The following is a 16722-nucleotide window of genomic DNA, read 5'->3' as shown; positions in this document are numbered from 1 at the left end:
CCTGTGCAGCCAGGGGTGCTGACACCCCCCAAGTCCCCTGGGGTGCCAATGAGCACTCTTTGGGTGCTCAGTGCTGTGTGAGAGTCAGACCCTTGAGCGCTCCCAGGTCACCAGGAACCCTCATCCTGCTCCGAGCCATCTGCCCCCCTGAGCCATACCCTGGAGTGCTGTTCCTGCAGGGAGGACTGGCCATAGCCAGGAACACCTTCCTTCCCATCAGAGTCTGGGAGCAGCCTCAGTGCTGGGTCTGTTGGTGCCTTTAGGAAAGTGGAGTGATGCTGCTGGCAGGGTGAAAATGGGCTTATGCCAGCGTGCAGGAGATCTTCCAGGTTCTGCTCAGGGAGAGGAGGGCACTGGGCAGTGCAGGGAGCAGGGAGGGCAGGCAGGCACGTTCCAGTGTGAGGTGCTGGGGCCAAAATGTTGGTGTGTCCTGGGACAGGGCAGGCTGTGGTGGCCACTGAGCAGAGGGTTGGCAGCAGGGAAGGGTGCCTTGCTCACTGGATCCAGTGATTGTGCCACGTCCCTGCAGTGCCCTGAACGCTGCTGCCAGCCCCATCCTTGTTGGTATGGCCTCTCTTCTCTGGGGGAGGAAGACATTTGTGGGGTCTAGAGCCATCTTTTTTGGGGTCTAGAGCCATCCAGCTGGCTTGTGGCTGGAGGGACTGTCCTCCTAATGCCCTCTATTCTCCTCTTTGTCGTTTGCTGCAGCAGATGACACGAAGTCAGCAGATGGACGAGCTCCTGGACGTGCTGATTGAGAGTGGAGGTACGCTCTGCTTCCCTCTTCCCCTCTGGGGTTTCCCCTGCAGGCCAGCATCGGTCCATAGGGCTCAGTGCATTCTGTGCACCCCAGCAGAGCTGCCTGCACAGCTTTCCCCTGCTCTCCCTGTGCCAGCAGCCACTGAGATTGAACCCAAAAGCATATTGGCCCTCCCAGAACCTGCTCCTGCATGTGCCAACCCCATGGGATGGTCTGGGCTTGGCTGTCACTGTGCAGAGAGAAGGGACAGCAGGGCAGGAGCCCTGTGCACAGCATTGCCAGCCCCCTCCCCACACAGAGCCCCACCATTCCCAGGGCTGCCAGTGCCATCTCCCACACAGAGCACTTCTGGTGTCCTCTCCTGTGCAAAGTGCTGCATGTGCCCTTCCCCACCCCCTTGGGGACAGCTGCCAGTGCTTGTGCCCTAGGGACTGTGTCCAAACCCGGGGGATCAAGGTCAGAAAGCAGGACTGCAAGGCTTCCCGCAGGGAGGATGGGCAAACAGTGCCAATGGGACTGAGTGGAGAGCAAGTCTCCACAGGGATGCCCAAGAGATCAGCTGGAGGGCTGTGGTGGTGGGCACTGCCAGAGCACCTCAAATCCCTCTCATTTGTTGACAGAAATTCCGGCCAATGCCAAGGAAGATCGGTCGTGCCTCCAGAAAGTACCTCAGATCATGGTGTCTACAGGGAGCTCCGGTGCCTCTGTCGCCAAGGGCTCCGCCCCGTTCGAGCCGGTGTCCTCGGCGCCTCTGCCCTTCGAGCACTGCCCGGGCAGCAGCGACGCGCACCTGGAGGTGCTGCTCAATGCCCACAGCCCCCTGGGCAGGGTCAGCGAGATGGCCCTGCTGAAGATGGGGGGAGAGGAGCCCCACTTCGAAGGGATGATGGAGGGGTTCTCCGGCAAAGCCGCGGATGAACTGCTCAACTCCCAGGAGATTTTACAGACTCCCCTGTCGCCCATGGAAACCCAGCTGTCCCCTTCCCCTGCCGAAGGCTCCGGTTTACAAATGAGTTTCACTGAGTCTCCGTGGGAAACAATGGAGTGGCTGGACCTCACCCCCCCCAGCTCGGCCACCGGCTTCAGCTCGCTCACCCCCGCGGGCCCCAGCATCTTCAACATCGATTTCCTGGATGTTGCCGACCTCAACCTGAACTCCAGCATGGACCTGCACCTGCAGCAGTGGTGAAGGGACGTGCTGGGCAAGATGCTGTGAGCCTGCAGCAGGCAGCACAGTGTTCCTGTCGTGCCAGAGAACATGCAGGGCTAACGTGCCTCATTCAGGGGAAACTGGAGTCATTTTCCCAGCATACAAACTTGTTTGAATTTCCAGTCACTGAAAACTGACAGCACAACTCTGGTACTTTGGTTTTCCTCCATTGACACAATCCCACAGAGGACACCAGTGCCTGAAACAACACTTCCTTTGACAAAAACTTCCATTTTCTTTCTTTAACTTTCCCTCCCCCCCCCCCCCCCCCCGTTTTAGCAGTCACTCTCGTGAGAACTGGAGCAGCTCATGACAAGACTGTGTGGTGAGGTGACCTCACCTGGGTGGCAACAGGAAATCATGGAGAGGGAAGCCCACTGTTGCCCTCCTCTCCTCTCCTCTCCTCTCCTCTCCTCTCCTCTCCTCTCCTCTCCTCTCCTCTCCTCTCCTCTCCTCTCCTCTCCTCTCCTCTCCTCTCCTCTCCTCTCCTCTCCTCTCCTCTCCTCTCCTCTCCTCTCCTCTCCTCTCCTCTCCTCTCCTCTCCTCTCCTCTCCCCATCCAGACCTGTTGGGCTCATCTTGGCCATGCCCATGCCAGGGTGAAGAGCAGGGCGCTGTGCCCGGCAGGTGCCAAGCACCCTGCTCTGGTGCCAGGCCCTTGCTTCCCTCCTGCCCAAAGCTGCAGTGCCCCATCCCTGCAGAGCTCTGCTCCAGGTGGATGAGAGATGGAGATCACCGTGTTCACGGTGGCACCTTGGCATGTCCTGAGGGGCTGAAGGCCCAGGAGCCGTCCTGGCTGCATTCTGAACTGAATCAGGCTGCAGCCTGTGACCGTGGAGCAGAGAGCTCTGGACATTGGAGGCAGATGTTCAGGATGCAGGCGCAGGAATGGCGGGGACGTGGCATCCCAGTGGAGCAGCCGTGTCCCCGGTGCACACAAAGAGGTGTGTGATGTGTTTTGGCCGAGGTAGGAGCAAGTCGTGTGAAAGGACCAGCCAGGCTTTGGAGGGGCTGTTCCGTGCACAGCCAGGTCAGGGTGATCTCCACCCCTTGCATGACCCGGGAGCAGGGGAAGCCGGGCAGGGACGCTCAGTGACCACTCGTGTGGCTGAGGCTTTGTGGGAGTGCCTGCTCCTCAGCCATCCCCCCTCCATCCTTCTGCCCGTCCCTCCTCGGTCCCCAGCAGCCTTCCCCTCCTCCCCGAACTGTCCAGCGTCACTGCTCCCTCAGCCCAGAGCAAGGCTAGCGGAGAACAGCTGTGAATCACCGAGCCTGGAGGAGCCCGTTCTCCCGAAGCCGGCAGAGAAGGAAGCTCTCCCGCAGTGATGCTCCCGTTTGGAATCACCAGCATTTCTCCTATGAGTCTCTGTGCAATATTCTTCCTCAGGCTCTAGCAAGAAGGAGCCTTTGCTTCACTTCTTGGCTTCCACCAAAGAACTTGCTGCAGACTGTGTGATGGACACGTCTGTTCATTGCAACTCTGGTTTTGCCAAAGTAAATATTGTTGCTGACAAAGATTGTTAAACTATTTACAGACTGAGTGTATTTAATATTTGTGTTACTGGAAGGACAGCACACGGAGATGAAGCTGCTGGGAGGAGGTCCAGCCTGGCCGTGGCTCCGTGGCTCTTCCCCAGGGATGCTGGAGCTGTGGGAGGCAGCTCTGCAGCCCGGGCAGTGTCCCCAGTCCTTGGTGTTGTTGCATGCTGTATAAAGCACGTGGCAGTAGCTTTCAAGTCACTATTTAAAGCACCACTTTTCTATTGTACAAATGTCACAGGGCACTGCTAGGATAGACAATCACAGGTTGCATTTTTTTAAAAGAATTTCTTTTTCTAAAAGTGAGAGATTTTTTTGAAGCCAGTCCGTGGAGAATATTCAGAGCACTTGAACCAGAGTAGTGTTAGCTGCTCCACTGCGGCCTTGTACAGAGTTTTCCAGGTAACTTTCTCCTCTCAGCAAATGTATTTCCTTATTTAAAGGGATGCTGTCAGCTTCAAACCTGTAAGCAAGCACATTTCCTTACCTATGTTACCAGCAACACCTTCATTATTAAAACCCTTGTCTTGCCACTCTGTCTGCTCATGGTTTGCTGTTTGACTTCACCACTGGGACAACCACAGCTATCCCAGCTGCCACCACCTGGTACCAGCTCCATGCCCTAGGACAGCTACAGTCCTTGAAGTCCTTCTCATTCATTCATTCATTCATTCATTCATTCATTCATTCATTCATTCAGTTTCTCCTGGAAAATTTCTAAACACACCAGCCAGAGTCTCCTGTCTTTTTCTTCTGTTGGCTCTGGCTTTGCTTTGTTGTCCTGCAGACCCCACTCCTTGGGTCCCCCTTGTGAGGCAGAGCTGACCCCCTCCCCAAGCCCCTTGGTATTTTTGTCAGCACTGGGCTGGTGGCCACAGGGTGCTGGGTACAAGCAGAGCTCTGCCACAGCCAAACCTCCCAGTGCCCACAGGCACAGCAGGCTGGACCTCCCCTGAGAGACCTCAGCCCCTTCTCCACAGGAGCCTTGAGTGTCTGTCTCCAGATTTGTCACATCTTTCCTTTGATTAGAAAAGGTTCCCATGTATTTGCTCACCTGTATGCAAGGAGGGACTGCCCAGGTGGGCTAAAGGTGAAATGCTCCTGAGACATGGCTCAAGTGAATCTGAAAAGATGAACAAGTGACCAGTTCTATGAACAGTTTTTAATGTCTGACCCACACCTGCAGCCAGGCGTGCTGTGATAAACAGCCTGGGCTGAGCCAGGTCATGGTTACTCAGAGAACAAGGAGACAAGCCTCAGCCTAGGATTATTTCAGGAATAACCATGGGCTGGAGCACCATCTGCCTGCTGAGGAGAGCCTGCCTGTGCTGCTCCCCTGCAGGGTCCTGCTGTGGGCAGAGGGAGGGATCAGAGGGATCCCGAGTCTCCTTCCAGGCCCCAAGGACACCAGCAGCAGATTTTCTGCTGCATGGAGAAGAACTCAGCCCAGTTCTGCCTGGGCCTGTGGTACTGCAGCCAAACTGGAGCAGCCTCCTGGGAAAGACGAGGGTGTGGCAGTGGGATGGGACCCCTCCCCTCCCATTGCCTTGAGTCAGTCCTCACTCAGTCTTCCATGTGTAGGTGATTTTCCCACACAGTCTGTCCCAAAGAATTTAGGGTTCTGGGATTTTCCTATCTCTCAACACCAAGCTGAAGGATCCCAGTGATGTCCCACTCCCCCTCAGTCTTCCTGCTGAAAAAACAGAGGTAACACAAAACAAAAAATGTTCTGAGAGTCAAATTACCATTTTTCATGCCTTTAGCAAACTTTTTTAAAATGTGAGCTGCCTGTGTCATTTCACCATCCAGTGCTTCTCCCACCACAGTCACTGAGACATCCACATCATCTCCCCACCAGCTCCCAGGTGAACACAGATCATGGTTCAGGCTTTCCCTCCCACAGGCACAGCATGGACACCCCCACAGGTACCACACACAGTCCTGCAAGCCAGCAAATCTCAGTGTGAGGAGCTGCCTTTCCACACACACCAAACCCTTCTCAGGCCTGAATGTGCTTCTGGGGCTGCTGGCACAGCTACCCCAGCAGGTGACACCCCTGCACCCAGCTCTTCTGCTCAGCTGAGCAGGGCTTTGCTGTTTGGACATGCCACATTCTCCTGATGGGAGGCATGGGATTTATGCCAGGACAAAGCTCGCAGACTGCCCTGCTGTTCTATTTCCATCAGAAGGTGCCGTGTGTCTCCAGGAGAGGGAGTTTGTGCTTCATCGCGTTCTCCAAGCATTTGCACAGCTGTAAACACACAGGAAAAATATAAAGGCTGTTTCCTGCTCTTGTTCCTCAGAGCTGTCACTCTATCTTTCCTTACCACGCTCAAAGCAATAGACACGTGTGGTTTGTATCAGGAGTTGAAGGGAAAATGGAGTTTGTTTTAAAATGCAGCACGTATGTGTTAACAGAATCATGGAATCACTGAGGCTGGAAAAGCCCCCCCAGACCAATGAGTCCACCCTGATCCTCACCTTGTCCCCAGCCCAGAGCTCTGAGTGCCACCTCCAGCAATTCCCTGGGCACCTCCAGGGATGGGCACTCCAAACCTCCCTGGGCATTTCCAATCCCTGACCTCCCTTTCCATGGGGAAATTCCTGTTGCTGTCCACCCTGAGCCTGCCCTGGCCCAGCCTGAGGCCGTTCCCTCTCCTCCTGTCCCTGTTCCCTGGAGCACAGCCCGACCCCCCCGGCTGTCCCCTCCTGTCAGGGACTTGTGCAGAGCCACAAGTTCCCCCTGAGCCTCCTTTTCTCCAGCCTGAGCCCCTTCCCAGCTCCCTCAGCTGCTCCAGACCCTTCCCAGCTCCATTCCCTGCCCTGGACACGCTCCAGCCCCTCCATGTCCCTCCTGTCCTGAGTGTCCCAGAGCTGTCCCCAGCACTGGAGGTTCCCCAGCAGTGCCAGCACAGGGGGAACCCCCAGTAACACAGGCCTGAGCCCTTCATTTATACTCACCTGGCCCCCAAAGGAGGGACAGGGCTGAGGTGAAGGCCAGGGGAAGCCATGCCAGAGTATTCATGAAAATGCTGCCCATGCAACTCAAAGTGCTCTTGACAGAACAGGCAATGGTGCAATCTGCATTCCACCTGCTTGGGTCCAGGCAGGGATGGGTTTGAGCTCATCCAAACCTCCAAGCTGGTCTTGGAGCTCCCCAGACACATAATAACCACAACAGAGCACAGTGGGGTTTTCTAGATGCTGTATGATGCTTGTTGAAGATCTAAGAAGAACCTTGGCCATGCCAGTGGGCACAAAGTTGTGAGGAATTGGTGTGAGGTGCCAGTCTGGTCCACAAAGCACAGACAGTGGCCAGTGGCTCCAAGTCCTCTGGGAGGTTGGTCCAGAGTCCTGGCACTGAGCACAGAAACCAGGGCAGCCTCCGAGCCCGTGTGCTGGTACAGAGGGAGAGCCAGAGCTGAGCCCTGCAGACCTGGTCATGATGCCCAAAGGAAAATTCCAAGCCCCAGGGCCAGAGAAAACCATCACACATCACACAAGCAAGCAGAGTTAGAATGGTCCAAGGGCTGTCAGGAGCAGTAGCAGTGGCCCTGTGCAGGAATGGATCCTGTTGGAGATACCAGCAGCATCTGGGACGAGGTCAGATTTTTTTGTGTTGCCTCAGCAGTGACACAGTGACAATGGGATCCTTGGTGAGGACAGTGAAGTGCCCGCAGGCAGGAAAGAGTCCAGAGGGAGAATGGAGCATGAGTTCAACAAGGAGCAGTTGAGAGGGACTGAAATGTCCATAAATACATTCCTTCCCAGGGACGGAAGGACTGTCCCTGGTGTGTGCTCAGATTTTGTCTTCTTTTTTCACCAAATGAGGGATTGGATTCTGACTGAAGAGTGAGGATGACCCAAAAATCTCCAAAGTATTGTTCTGGCAACAAAAAACTCCAGAAAAAGGCTTGGTGTGGTGGGAACACAGAATTTAGGCAAACTGACAAGACTCGAGCTACGTGAGCCTCTCGCACTGTGCATCTCTACACAGCAAAATCTTCTTCAGCTCTGTTTGGCTTCCCTGCCTTCCCTTCCCTTGACACAACTGTCACCCTCCAAGTGGTGAGACCCTGCAAGAGCTGGTGATCCCCGCATTCCCAGCTATTCCTGATCCTGAGGTCTACCATGACCAGCCATCCCTGCAGGATGCTCTGGCTCTCCTCTCTCTGGGCTGGGCACTCCTGGCCTGTCCCATCCATCCCTGGAGCAGGACAGGCACTCGTGACCAGGCCCTCTCCCCAGCACTCTTCTTTCCAGTGGGGCTGCTGGGGTCCAGTTCTGCCCACGTGCCTGGGCAGATTCCAAGCCCTCCACAGCTCCCAGGCAGAAGAGACATCCCAGCACCAGGGAGCAGGGCTTAACTCTGAGACCATCTGGGTTCTGCACACCTTGACTGCTCTTGCAAAGCTAAAGCAGCCATCAGAGCTGGGAGCTGCAGCTGCCCTTTCCCTGGAGGCTGGGACAAGGTGTCCTGAGGCACCAGAACCTCCCTGTGCTGCAAACAGTGCTCGCCTGAGAGGCACCAGAACACACTGAGGGCCAGCAGTCTTCCAGAGAAAACACATCCAGAGCGCCCTACACCTCTTCCATTTGGCACAAGCAGATTTGAAGGTTGCTTTCTTCTTCCACTTGGAGGACAGGCCTGAAAGGCAGCTCTTAGTGAACCTTCCCGTTCATGTCTGACCTTACAAAATGAAAATAACAAGGTCACAGTCGCATCTTAGTTTTATTACAACTGACCTGCAGGCAAAAGGATAGAACTATTACATAAACACTCTGATCCATGTATAATAGCTTAAATAGAGGAGGAAATCAAACCAGGATACCGGATAAAATATTTGGAAGCTCTCTGAAGCAGTTATGTTCCTGAGCTTCATTTTACAGACAATAAGGCAACATCCCTGCACATCAGCTTTTTGATATTTTTATACATTTTTTCTATGGTACAAGAAAAAAAAATAATAACCAGAATTCACAATGTACAGTTCTTACACTATTTTCACAGATTCTGAACACTATACACCTTTTTTTCTTTTTTTTTTTTAATAGATACATTGCAACAAATGGTGCACCCTTAATAATTTATAATAATCTATGTTGAATAGGCTAAACCTGTCCTGTACAGCCACCCAGGCAGCAGCACCTCACTCCTGTCACTGGCAGCTCAAAGCTTTGCATTTCCTTTCCCAGCAAACTGGTCCTGGGCACCAGAGCACAGACCCAGCCATCCCGACAGGGCACAGCAAGGCAGTCCTGTGTGTTCTGGGAGGTTCCATCTCAGGTTTTTGGGTTCCCTGTCATCGGGAGACTTTCATACCAAACCTGTGGCTGCCCTTCCTGGCTCTGGGTCTCTTCAGCCCCCACAGCCAGCAGCCCTGGAGACCTGGAGCACCTGCAGTCCCATTCCAGGGGCTGAAGGCTGGACAGGAGTCACAGCTCCACGGGGGTGGGGACACAATGACTGCTTTACGTGCATGGGTCTGGCTGATCTTTATGCAGGACGCACCAGAGCTGTCCGAAGGAGCAGTTACTGCAGGAACCTCTGCCTTGCCTGAGGAGCAACCCAAGAGGAACACAATGCAGGAAGGGCAGGACCAAGGGATCCCACGGGCTCAGCCCCGGTGGCAGCAGGAGCACCAGGACGTGTCACCTCTGCAGTGACAGACACCAGCTGTGTCCCAGGGCACGGCCCTGGCTCTCCTTCCCAGCTGGGGTGTGCTGGTTGCTCCTCAGCACTCTGCCCCGGGCTGGTTGGCACAGCTGCCTGTGGTTGGACGTGGGGATCCTGCCAGCACCACGATGTTTGCATTCCCACTGCATCCAGATGTGTGGTCGTGCTCTGATGGGAGGGTTGCTCTAGCACTGATAAAAGTCCTACCAAACACCTAAATCAGCTCAAAATGGAAAGCAGAGACCCTGCAGCCTGTGTTTTATCCCTGGTATGCTACTAAACACCTGAAAACTGCAATATTTGGGGGGAAAATTAATCTTTGAAAAACATGTTAATTAAACAAACAGAAAAGCCAGATGAGCTGCTTCACTTAGAAGATGACAGCTTGCCTGGCCTTGCTGGGCCAGCTGAGAGGAGTTCGATGCTCCTCCACCTCATCTCCTTCTGAACACAACAATCTCAGAGAGGTTTGCTCTGGGTGCAGGAGCTGTGGAGGTCACAGAGGAGGTTCAGTCTGCAGATGGTGCTGAATTGTCTCCAGCAAGCTCAGCAGGGTGGGGTGGGCACAGAGCCCCGTGGCAGCCAGGGCCACCCCTCCATCCTGCCTGCAGCGGCGAGAAGAAAGAGCTCAGGTTGGGACTGGGACTCAGGAGCTCAGGGACATGGGCTGGGAGGACTGGGCTGGGCCACAGGCACAAGCAGCAGGGCTGGGGACAGCAGGAACATGAGAAACACTGGCCAGGACTCACAGCCATCAGCTGGTGGCCCATTCAAGCAGCTGCAGCCTCTGTGGATGGCACTGGGTGAAGGCAAAGCAAAGCCAGTGGGTGGTGAGCACTGTGCACTATAAACCAGGTCAACAAGCAGGTTAAATTCAATCAAGTAGTTTAATAATTCTTCAGGTCAAAGGTCTTATCTTACCAGGTAACAATTTACAGGACACCTAGTTAAGAGTGAAGAGTGGCTGGCTTGGTAAAAGGAGGAAGAATACATTATGTCCCATCTCAATAGTTTAATGTTAGCCTCTTTCAACACAACATATTTTTGGTAAAGACATATTCACTATATTTAACATGATCTCTCTTTGACAGGAAGTTCAGCTGAGCACACTGTCCCCAGAAAGTACACTGCGACTGTAAAGCAACAGAATTTCATAGCAGTAAATCTATTGCACTTTGTGAAGAATAAAATTCTCCTTTGCCTTTCCAGCTCCAGAAGGCAAAGCATCTCGTTGGTTAAGCAAGTTCTTCTCCCTCCAGGCAAAGTCTCTTAATGTTCAGACAGACAACGCCTAAATTTTGTTTGTTTGCTTTTTATTATTACTTGAAACAACAATCGGAAGAGTTTGAGAGAAAAATCTTTCCAGTAGCTGCTGAGGAGTCTCCAAGTTTTGAGTCTAGAAATGAATTTTAGGTGCTATCCAATCACAGTCAACAAATAAATGTACTTATTTCCACATTTCATGAATATGTCCACAAAAGAGCAAGATGAGGTCTCTCTGTGACCAACACTAACACTGTGTGATCAGATATTACAGGGATGCACTTTATATGTGACAACAGTATACAGACAGGATGGAAATAACACCAATATTATTGCACATGGTGTCTGGGCGAGCATTAAAAACACTGCAATATGTGATGAAAATTCTTTACAGCTTGTTTTCTCTCAGCCCTTTTTCTAGAGTTTGATGTAGCAGCAGTATCAATCCACGTACATTGGAGAGCTGGGAGTTGCTGGCATTTGATCCAGGATTTTACAAACATAGCATGCAACATCCACTGTGCGTTCCTCATACATCAGGATGAAGGGATGTTTCTGGAAGCAGATAAAAAGCAACAGAGTTATGGTCACCCTCCTGGCATGTGCCCCTCAGATACAAACTGAGCAGGTGAATTTGTCTGGTGCAAGACCACGCTTTGTGGTGGCTGTAGGACACCAGGACACAGCCTGCTCCATGGCTTTCCAATATTGGGAATCCATGTGTTTAACATGGGAGGTTAATGGAGGTGGGAGGTTACTGAGGCAGGACAGGATGGGAGCTGACAGGCAGGAGGCAGTGAGGGTGCAGGATCAGCAGCTCCTCTGGAGCACTGACATTTACTGAAATACCTCCACATCAGCACTGCCACAGTGGGGAGAGTGACAGGAGTGACAGGGAGTGGCTTGCAGAGGTCAAACCCAAACTCTGCTCTCCTGAGTCCTGACCCTCTGCTCTGCCCAGCAGGCAGCACTGGCCAGCCACATGTGACTGATCCAAGCCAAAAGCATTGCTGCCCTCTCTCCTTCAGCATCCCCACCACAGACAGGCCCTGCTGCTGCCTGACTCCAGGGCTCTGCTCCTTCAGATCTCCCTTCTGCCTGAGCCCAGCCCCGTGTGAGCTGTGTGTTGGAGACATTGAAAGATGCAGCACTGAGAACTCACCAGAAGCTCTTTGTACTTTGGCCTTTTGGACTCGTCCTTTGTAAGGCTAAAGAAAGCAAAAAGGATAATTAGGAGAATGTGGGATCAGGGAAAATGTTACAGACCTCAAATACAAGCTTTTACAGGACGTGATACAATTGCAGTGGGTCTCACCTCCTTTGGTTTTCTGGAAAACCCATCCTTTCACTGTGAGTGACCACAGGAGTAACTTCTTTCCCTCCCCTGCTGTCATCCCAGCTGTGCAGGCACAAACTTCCTGCCATGGAAACTTCCCTCCTTACCATGTCTCCTCTCTCTAGCACAGCCTCTTAGATGTTTTCTCCTAATTGTTTTCCTGAAGAGAAGTTTCCAAGGTCTGCCCTTCAGTCCCAAACCAGACAAATTCCCCATCACCTCCAAACCACTAAAATATGAGAGGTCCTCACCCTTATGCTGGTGCAGGAATGTGAAAAGAAGCCAGGAAGCGCTGGACACATGACCCTTGCCAAATACCAGCCAACCAAACAAGCCAAGCCCGAGTGCTTTCAGCAGTACACACTTACCACAAGTTGACGAAGTTGATGAAACTTGGGGAAAACTCCCTTTCCTCTGAGTTACTCAGCTGTGGTGGGTCTCCTTTCACTACCTGTGTCAACTGGTCAAACACACTGTTCCATTTGGGGTAGGGGAATCGCCCCGTGGCCAGCTCGTACTGCAGGGAGACAGCAACAGCACCAGGCACGTTTACATCAGGGAACTTCAGTCAGGGGAAAAAAGTCTGCAACAATCTTAAACCCCCCCAGAAGGAAGATTGAGATGAGCTTCTTCATCCTATTCCCTGTATGATTCTATGTAGAGGGAAGGTTTTACCCAGCAGTAAGTTCTGGTGCTTGTGTGAGGGGCATGGCCAGATTTACCCTGACCAGGCCATGCTTCCATGCTGGCCATGTCTGCTCCTCCACTGACTATAAAACAAACCAGTGTAGGAGAGCAAAATCCTCCAGTCCCTTCTCAAGCATCCTAACAACCACTAGAGAAAATGGATAATGAGAATAACACAATCACATGATATCTCCAGTTGGAGAGGACCCATAAGGATCTCTGAATCCAACTCCCTACTCCTTGCAGGATAATGAAAATGAGATTTTTTTAAACATCAGTGGTGAAAAAAGAAGCCACTGGTTCATACTTAATTGCTTCTGCTTTCTCTTCTGCTTCACAACCTGCAGAAAGTAAGAGCTTCTCACTGTATCAATGTGTGCAGCTAGTAGTGCTGTGGTTAAGCCAGTGAGGAATCAGAATCCCAGAATCCAGGATTAACCAAAGTCTGTGTGCAGCCAAAGCACAGCAGCTGCCAGGGCTGTCAGAGGCTTATTCACACAGGCTGGGTGCTCTGCACCACCACACTCAGCACCCTCATCTCAGATTCTGAACACAAAACTCATTTACAATGCAACACCTCCTCCCTGCTCACACAGCCGCAGGGCTCAGCAGAACCATTTACATGGAAAGCACCCAGGGAGCTCCTGAGCCAGGAAGTGGCCACTTCACCCCCGACACAGCAGAGGGCTGGGCTGTGCTGCCCTGTGTGACACCCCCACAGTGCCCAGGGCAGCCAGGCTGCAAAGGCCTCACTTACCAATGTAATCCCCAAGCTCCAGACGTCCGAGCGCACGTCGTAGCCTTGCCGGGACGCGCTGGGGTCTATCCTCTCTGGCTGCAATGGCAAGAAGGACCAGTCAAGCTCTGTGCCATGCAGGAAGCAGCCAGAAGCTTCTGCAAACCTGGAAAGCGTCCTGAGCCTGGCACAGCTCCAGAGGCAAACCTGTGGCCAGGGCAGCCATCCAAGCCCAGCAGAGAAACAGCTCAAGGAGTCACTTGAAACACTGATTTTATGGAGGTAGAGTGTAAAGGGTGATCAGAAATGGCAACTTAGCACAGTCCAGTGCTTCAGGGTCTTTTTTCCTTTTGCACAAACACCTTGAGTGACTGACTGACTTAGTTTTGCCCAGCTTTGGGATCTCTTTAACACAAAGACTCACCTTCTCTGTTTTCATAGTCAAGTTGTTCCCAAGAGATCATAAGAACTGGAATCATGGAAACATTTCATCCACCACCCTGGGGAGTGAGGCTTAGCAGCACCTACCAGAACTCTCCTCCCCAACCAGCTACAAAGAAACCATCAAAAACAATGTGCTTTTAGTCATCCCTTGAAGGCAACTATGATCTTACAAGGCTTTAAGACATCCAAAATGTCCTTCATAGAAAGCAATATTGAGCCAGACATGGGTGATTCACACCTAAGAGCAAGTTGTCCAGAGAGCTGAGCCAGCAAAAAACATCTTTATGCCTTGCATGTCATATTTATGAGAAACCTCAGCCTGCCTTCTTCAGTTAAAAATATAATAATTAACATGTCGAAAGAAGTAGGCTCTCATTCACTTTTGACTACAACAATAATAAAGATACCTGCATTGCAATCAATTCTAAATTATGGGGTACAGTAAATACTCTGAAAGCCCTGGTTGCCCTCTAAGCTACATTTCAATACAATTTCATAGCAGATGCAGCTGAAAAGTGTAGCAGCAGGTGGCCCAGCCCTGAACTCTACGGGGGATACACACCATGATGTCTGGAAGCTGCCACCAGGGATGGAGCAGCTCAGAACACATCAACCCATGGAGATGCTGTCCTGGCCAGTGCTGTGACCCACACACCACAGAGGCACAGGGATGTGCCACAGCAGAGCAGTGGCCAGGCTGCAGATGAAGGAGGGGACTGCATGGGGGGCAGCTGCTCTGGGCAGGGCCCAACTGCTCAAAGGGACAGGTGGGATGGGTGGCACTGGTGAGACAGAGCTGGTTGTCTCAGGCACCCATGAGGGGCACCCTGCTCCTGTGACCCAACACAGCAACAGGGATTTGGCCCTAGACCATGGTGGCACAGTTAAAGGGAAAGAACAGACCAAAATAAATCCCATCTAAATACAGAGCAGGAAGAATGCTGGGAATTTTCCATGTAGATCACATGGGAGCAATTAACACCAATGAAGGAAGAGTCACCACGTCACACTCTGGGGACCTGAAGCGAGGGCTGCAGACAAAGCCTGGCTCAGGCCAGGTGTCCCTCTGAAGCCAAGTGCAAGCAGAAAAGGAAATGGTTGAGGTGGAAACCCATCTCTGGATGTGCTGATGGGGTGAAGGGACAGGGTATGGATGCATCAGAGAAGGGTACAGGCTGCCATGGAGCTTCTCCAGTCCAGTGTGCACCTGAGCACCAGCATCTTGACTGAAAAATGAGCAGTGGGCACCACAGATCCTCCCTCTCTTCCAAACCCAGCAATACAGGGCCTGATCTCTGCCTGAACCACCTGAACATGAGACATCCAGCTGGCCCTGACAGCAATGCCAGAAGTGACTGTCCACCTTCACCAGGGAGAAGTGAAAAGCCACAGTTTGCAGCCAGAGGCTCCAAGCTGACCGGAGAAAAGGACACGAGTGACCAAGGATGGAGGTGACACCATCACACTCCACTCCTGGAGGTCTGGAAGGAGCAGGGCAGGACATCCATCCTCACAATGGCTGGGCCTGCCCCTCCACCCCTGCCTAAACCAAGCACTTCCAGTCTCACCCTTCCTCTCTGACACGGGCACAGGGTTCACTGGGGCATTCAGAAGGCAAAAACCAGTAAAGGCACAAAGGCCACCAGCTCCAGCATGGCACACAGAGCCCACTCCCAGCAGCATCCACACAGCCAGAGGCAAGGCAGGGACTACAGGGAGCAGCACTCAGGGAGGATGCAGGGCAGGCCAGGAGCAGCCACTGCTGGGTGAAGGCTGTGGAACCTCACCTGGAGCAAACCCCCAGCGCTGGCACCAGCACAGGGCACGGGTGAGGAGGGCTCACAACAGCCCAGGCTGCTGCAGGGAACAGCAGCTGCCTGGGAACTCAGTCCTGCCTTTCTTTCCTCCAGAGAACACGAGGTACCAACACTTACAGGCCTTTGCTCACTGTAACAATTGCAGGGGAACTGAAAGCCAAAAGCAAAACAACCTCTCAGCACCACAGCTCCAAGGCTCAGGCGCCACTCGCTGTGACAGCTCCAACAATTTTGGTTCAAGCACACAACACTTGCTTGGCAGCTGGACTGGCTCCTGCTGCCTTCTCAGAGCACTCCAGCCAGACTGGCTGACATCCAGTGTCATTGGTACCAACAGCTATGTGGGGACCAGGCTCCTTCAGGGGGCAAGTGGCATGGGGTTGGTGGGCAAGCAAAATGAGACACTATCACCAAGGAGAAGCATCCAGCAGCCCCAAGCAGAGCCTCCCTGGCTGAACAGAGCTACTATTCTTGGCCTATTTTGCACTAAATAATACTATTTTCCTTTTGAGAGGAGTGTGGCAGCCTGACTCTTTTCCAGGTATATCCAGTTTGATCACAGCATCCCTTCAGATTCAGCCTCTGCTGGCTTGGAGAAATAGCTGATAGATGTGCCTGCACACTGGGGACATCTCCCCATTTCCCAGGCTCCCTGGTACGTGGAAATGCTCATGTACTTGGGAAGGAGTCACTGAGGCTGCAGAGCAGCAGGGAAGAGGCCAATCATCTCCCACATCATTTGCCAGCTGCTGGCTGCCCCACAAACCCTGTGCCCTGCCAAGGCTCTGAAAAACACAAACTGAACTGCAACACTTTTGCTCACTCACTTAAAAGTCCACCCAAGCCTGGAGCTGCCAATGGAGCTGCACAAATCACAGAGTGCATGCAGTCAGACAGACAGGAAAAAGGAAAACCAAAGGGCTAAAGAAGCACTCACCCACCAATATCCCAGGGGAAAGGAAGTACTGCACTATTTACAGACATCTCAGGAATGGTCATGGCATAACTACCCCAAGAGCCTGAGCAGAGCCAACCACCTACCCATGGCTCAAAGAAAGATCAGAGTCAGGGCAGACAGGTTTTGCCTTGGTCAGAGAAAAGCCATCTGAGAGCTATAGCCTGGGCCAGATGGGAATCATGTCTTAAAAGAGAGATACTTTCCTTTTTTCTACGTGGTAGTAGATAAAAAGAGTTCAGAAAACAGCATTTTTCAGCATACAGAGCCATAAATATATAACAAAAACTAAAGACAGG

General features: G+C 52.5%; 2 protein-coding genes across 3 annotated transcripts in view; one reads left to right on the top strand and one right to left on the bottom strand.

Annotated features, from left to right (window-relative positions):
• The window catches only part of MYOCD (myocardin), a 33777-nt gene extending 31510 nt beyond the window's left edge, over window positions 1-2267 (top strand). The window contains exons 11-12 of the mRNA XM_014886851.2: window positions 709-766; window positions 1381-2267. Of these exons, the coding sequence (XP_014742337.1) occupies window positions 709-766; window positions 1381-1949 (627 nt within the window). The 3' untranslated portion in view covers window positions 1950-2267. The remainder of the gene's footprint in view (window positions 1-708; window positions 767-1380) is intronic.
• Window positions 2268-8221: 5954 nt separating this feature from the next.
• MAP2K4 (mitogen-activated protein kinase kinase 4) overlaps window positions 8222-16722 on the bottom strand; it is a 69108-nt gene continuing 60607 nt past the window's right edge. For both annotated transcript variants that reach the window (XM_014886830.2, XM_088176629.1), the window contains 4 exons: window positions 13229-13306; window positions 12153-12301; window positions 11611-11656; window positions 8222-11003 (listed from right to left, as the gene is read on the bottom strand). In XM_014886830.2, the coding sequence (XP_014742316.2) occupies window positions 10890-11003; window positions 11611-11656; window positions 12153-12301; window positions 13229-13306 (387 nt within the window). In that variant the 3' untranslated portion in view covers window positions 8222-10889. The remainder of the gene's footprint in view (window positions 11004-11610; window positions 11657-12152; window positions 12302-13228; window positions 13307-16722) is intronic.

Source organism: Sturnus vulgaris, chromosome 20 (genome assembly GCF_052056855.1).
Source record: "Sturnus vulgaris isolate bStuVul1 chromosome 20, bStuVul1.hap1, whole genome shotgun sequence".
Taxonomy (NCBI): domain Eukaryota; kingdom Metazoa; phylum Chordata; class Aves; order Passeriformes; family Sturnidae; genus Sturnus; species Sturnus vulgaris.
This window is presented reverse-complemented; position numbering and strand designations above follow the sequence as displayed.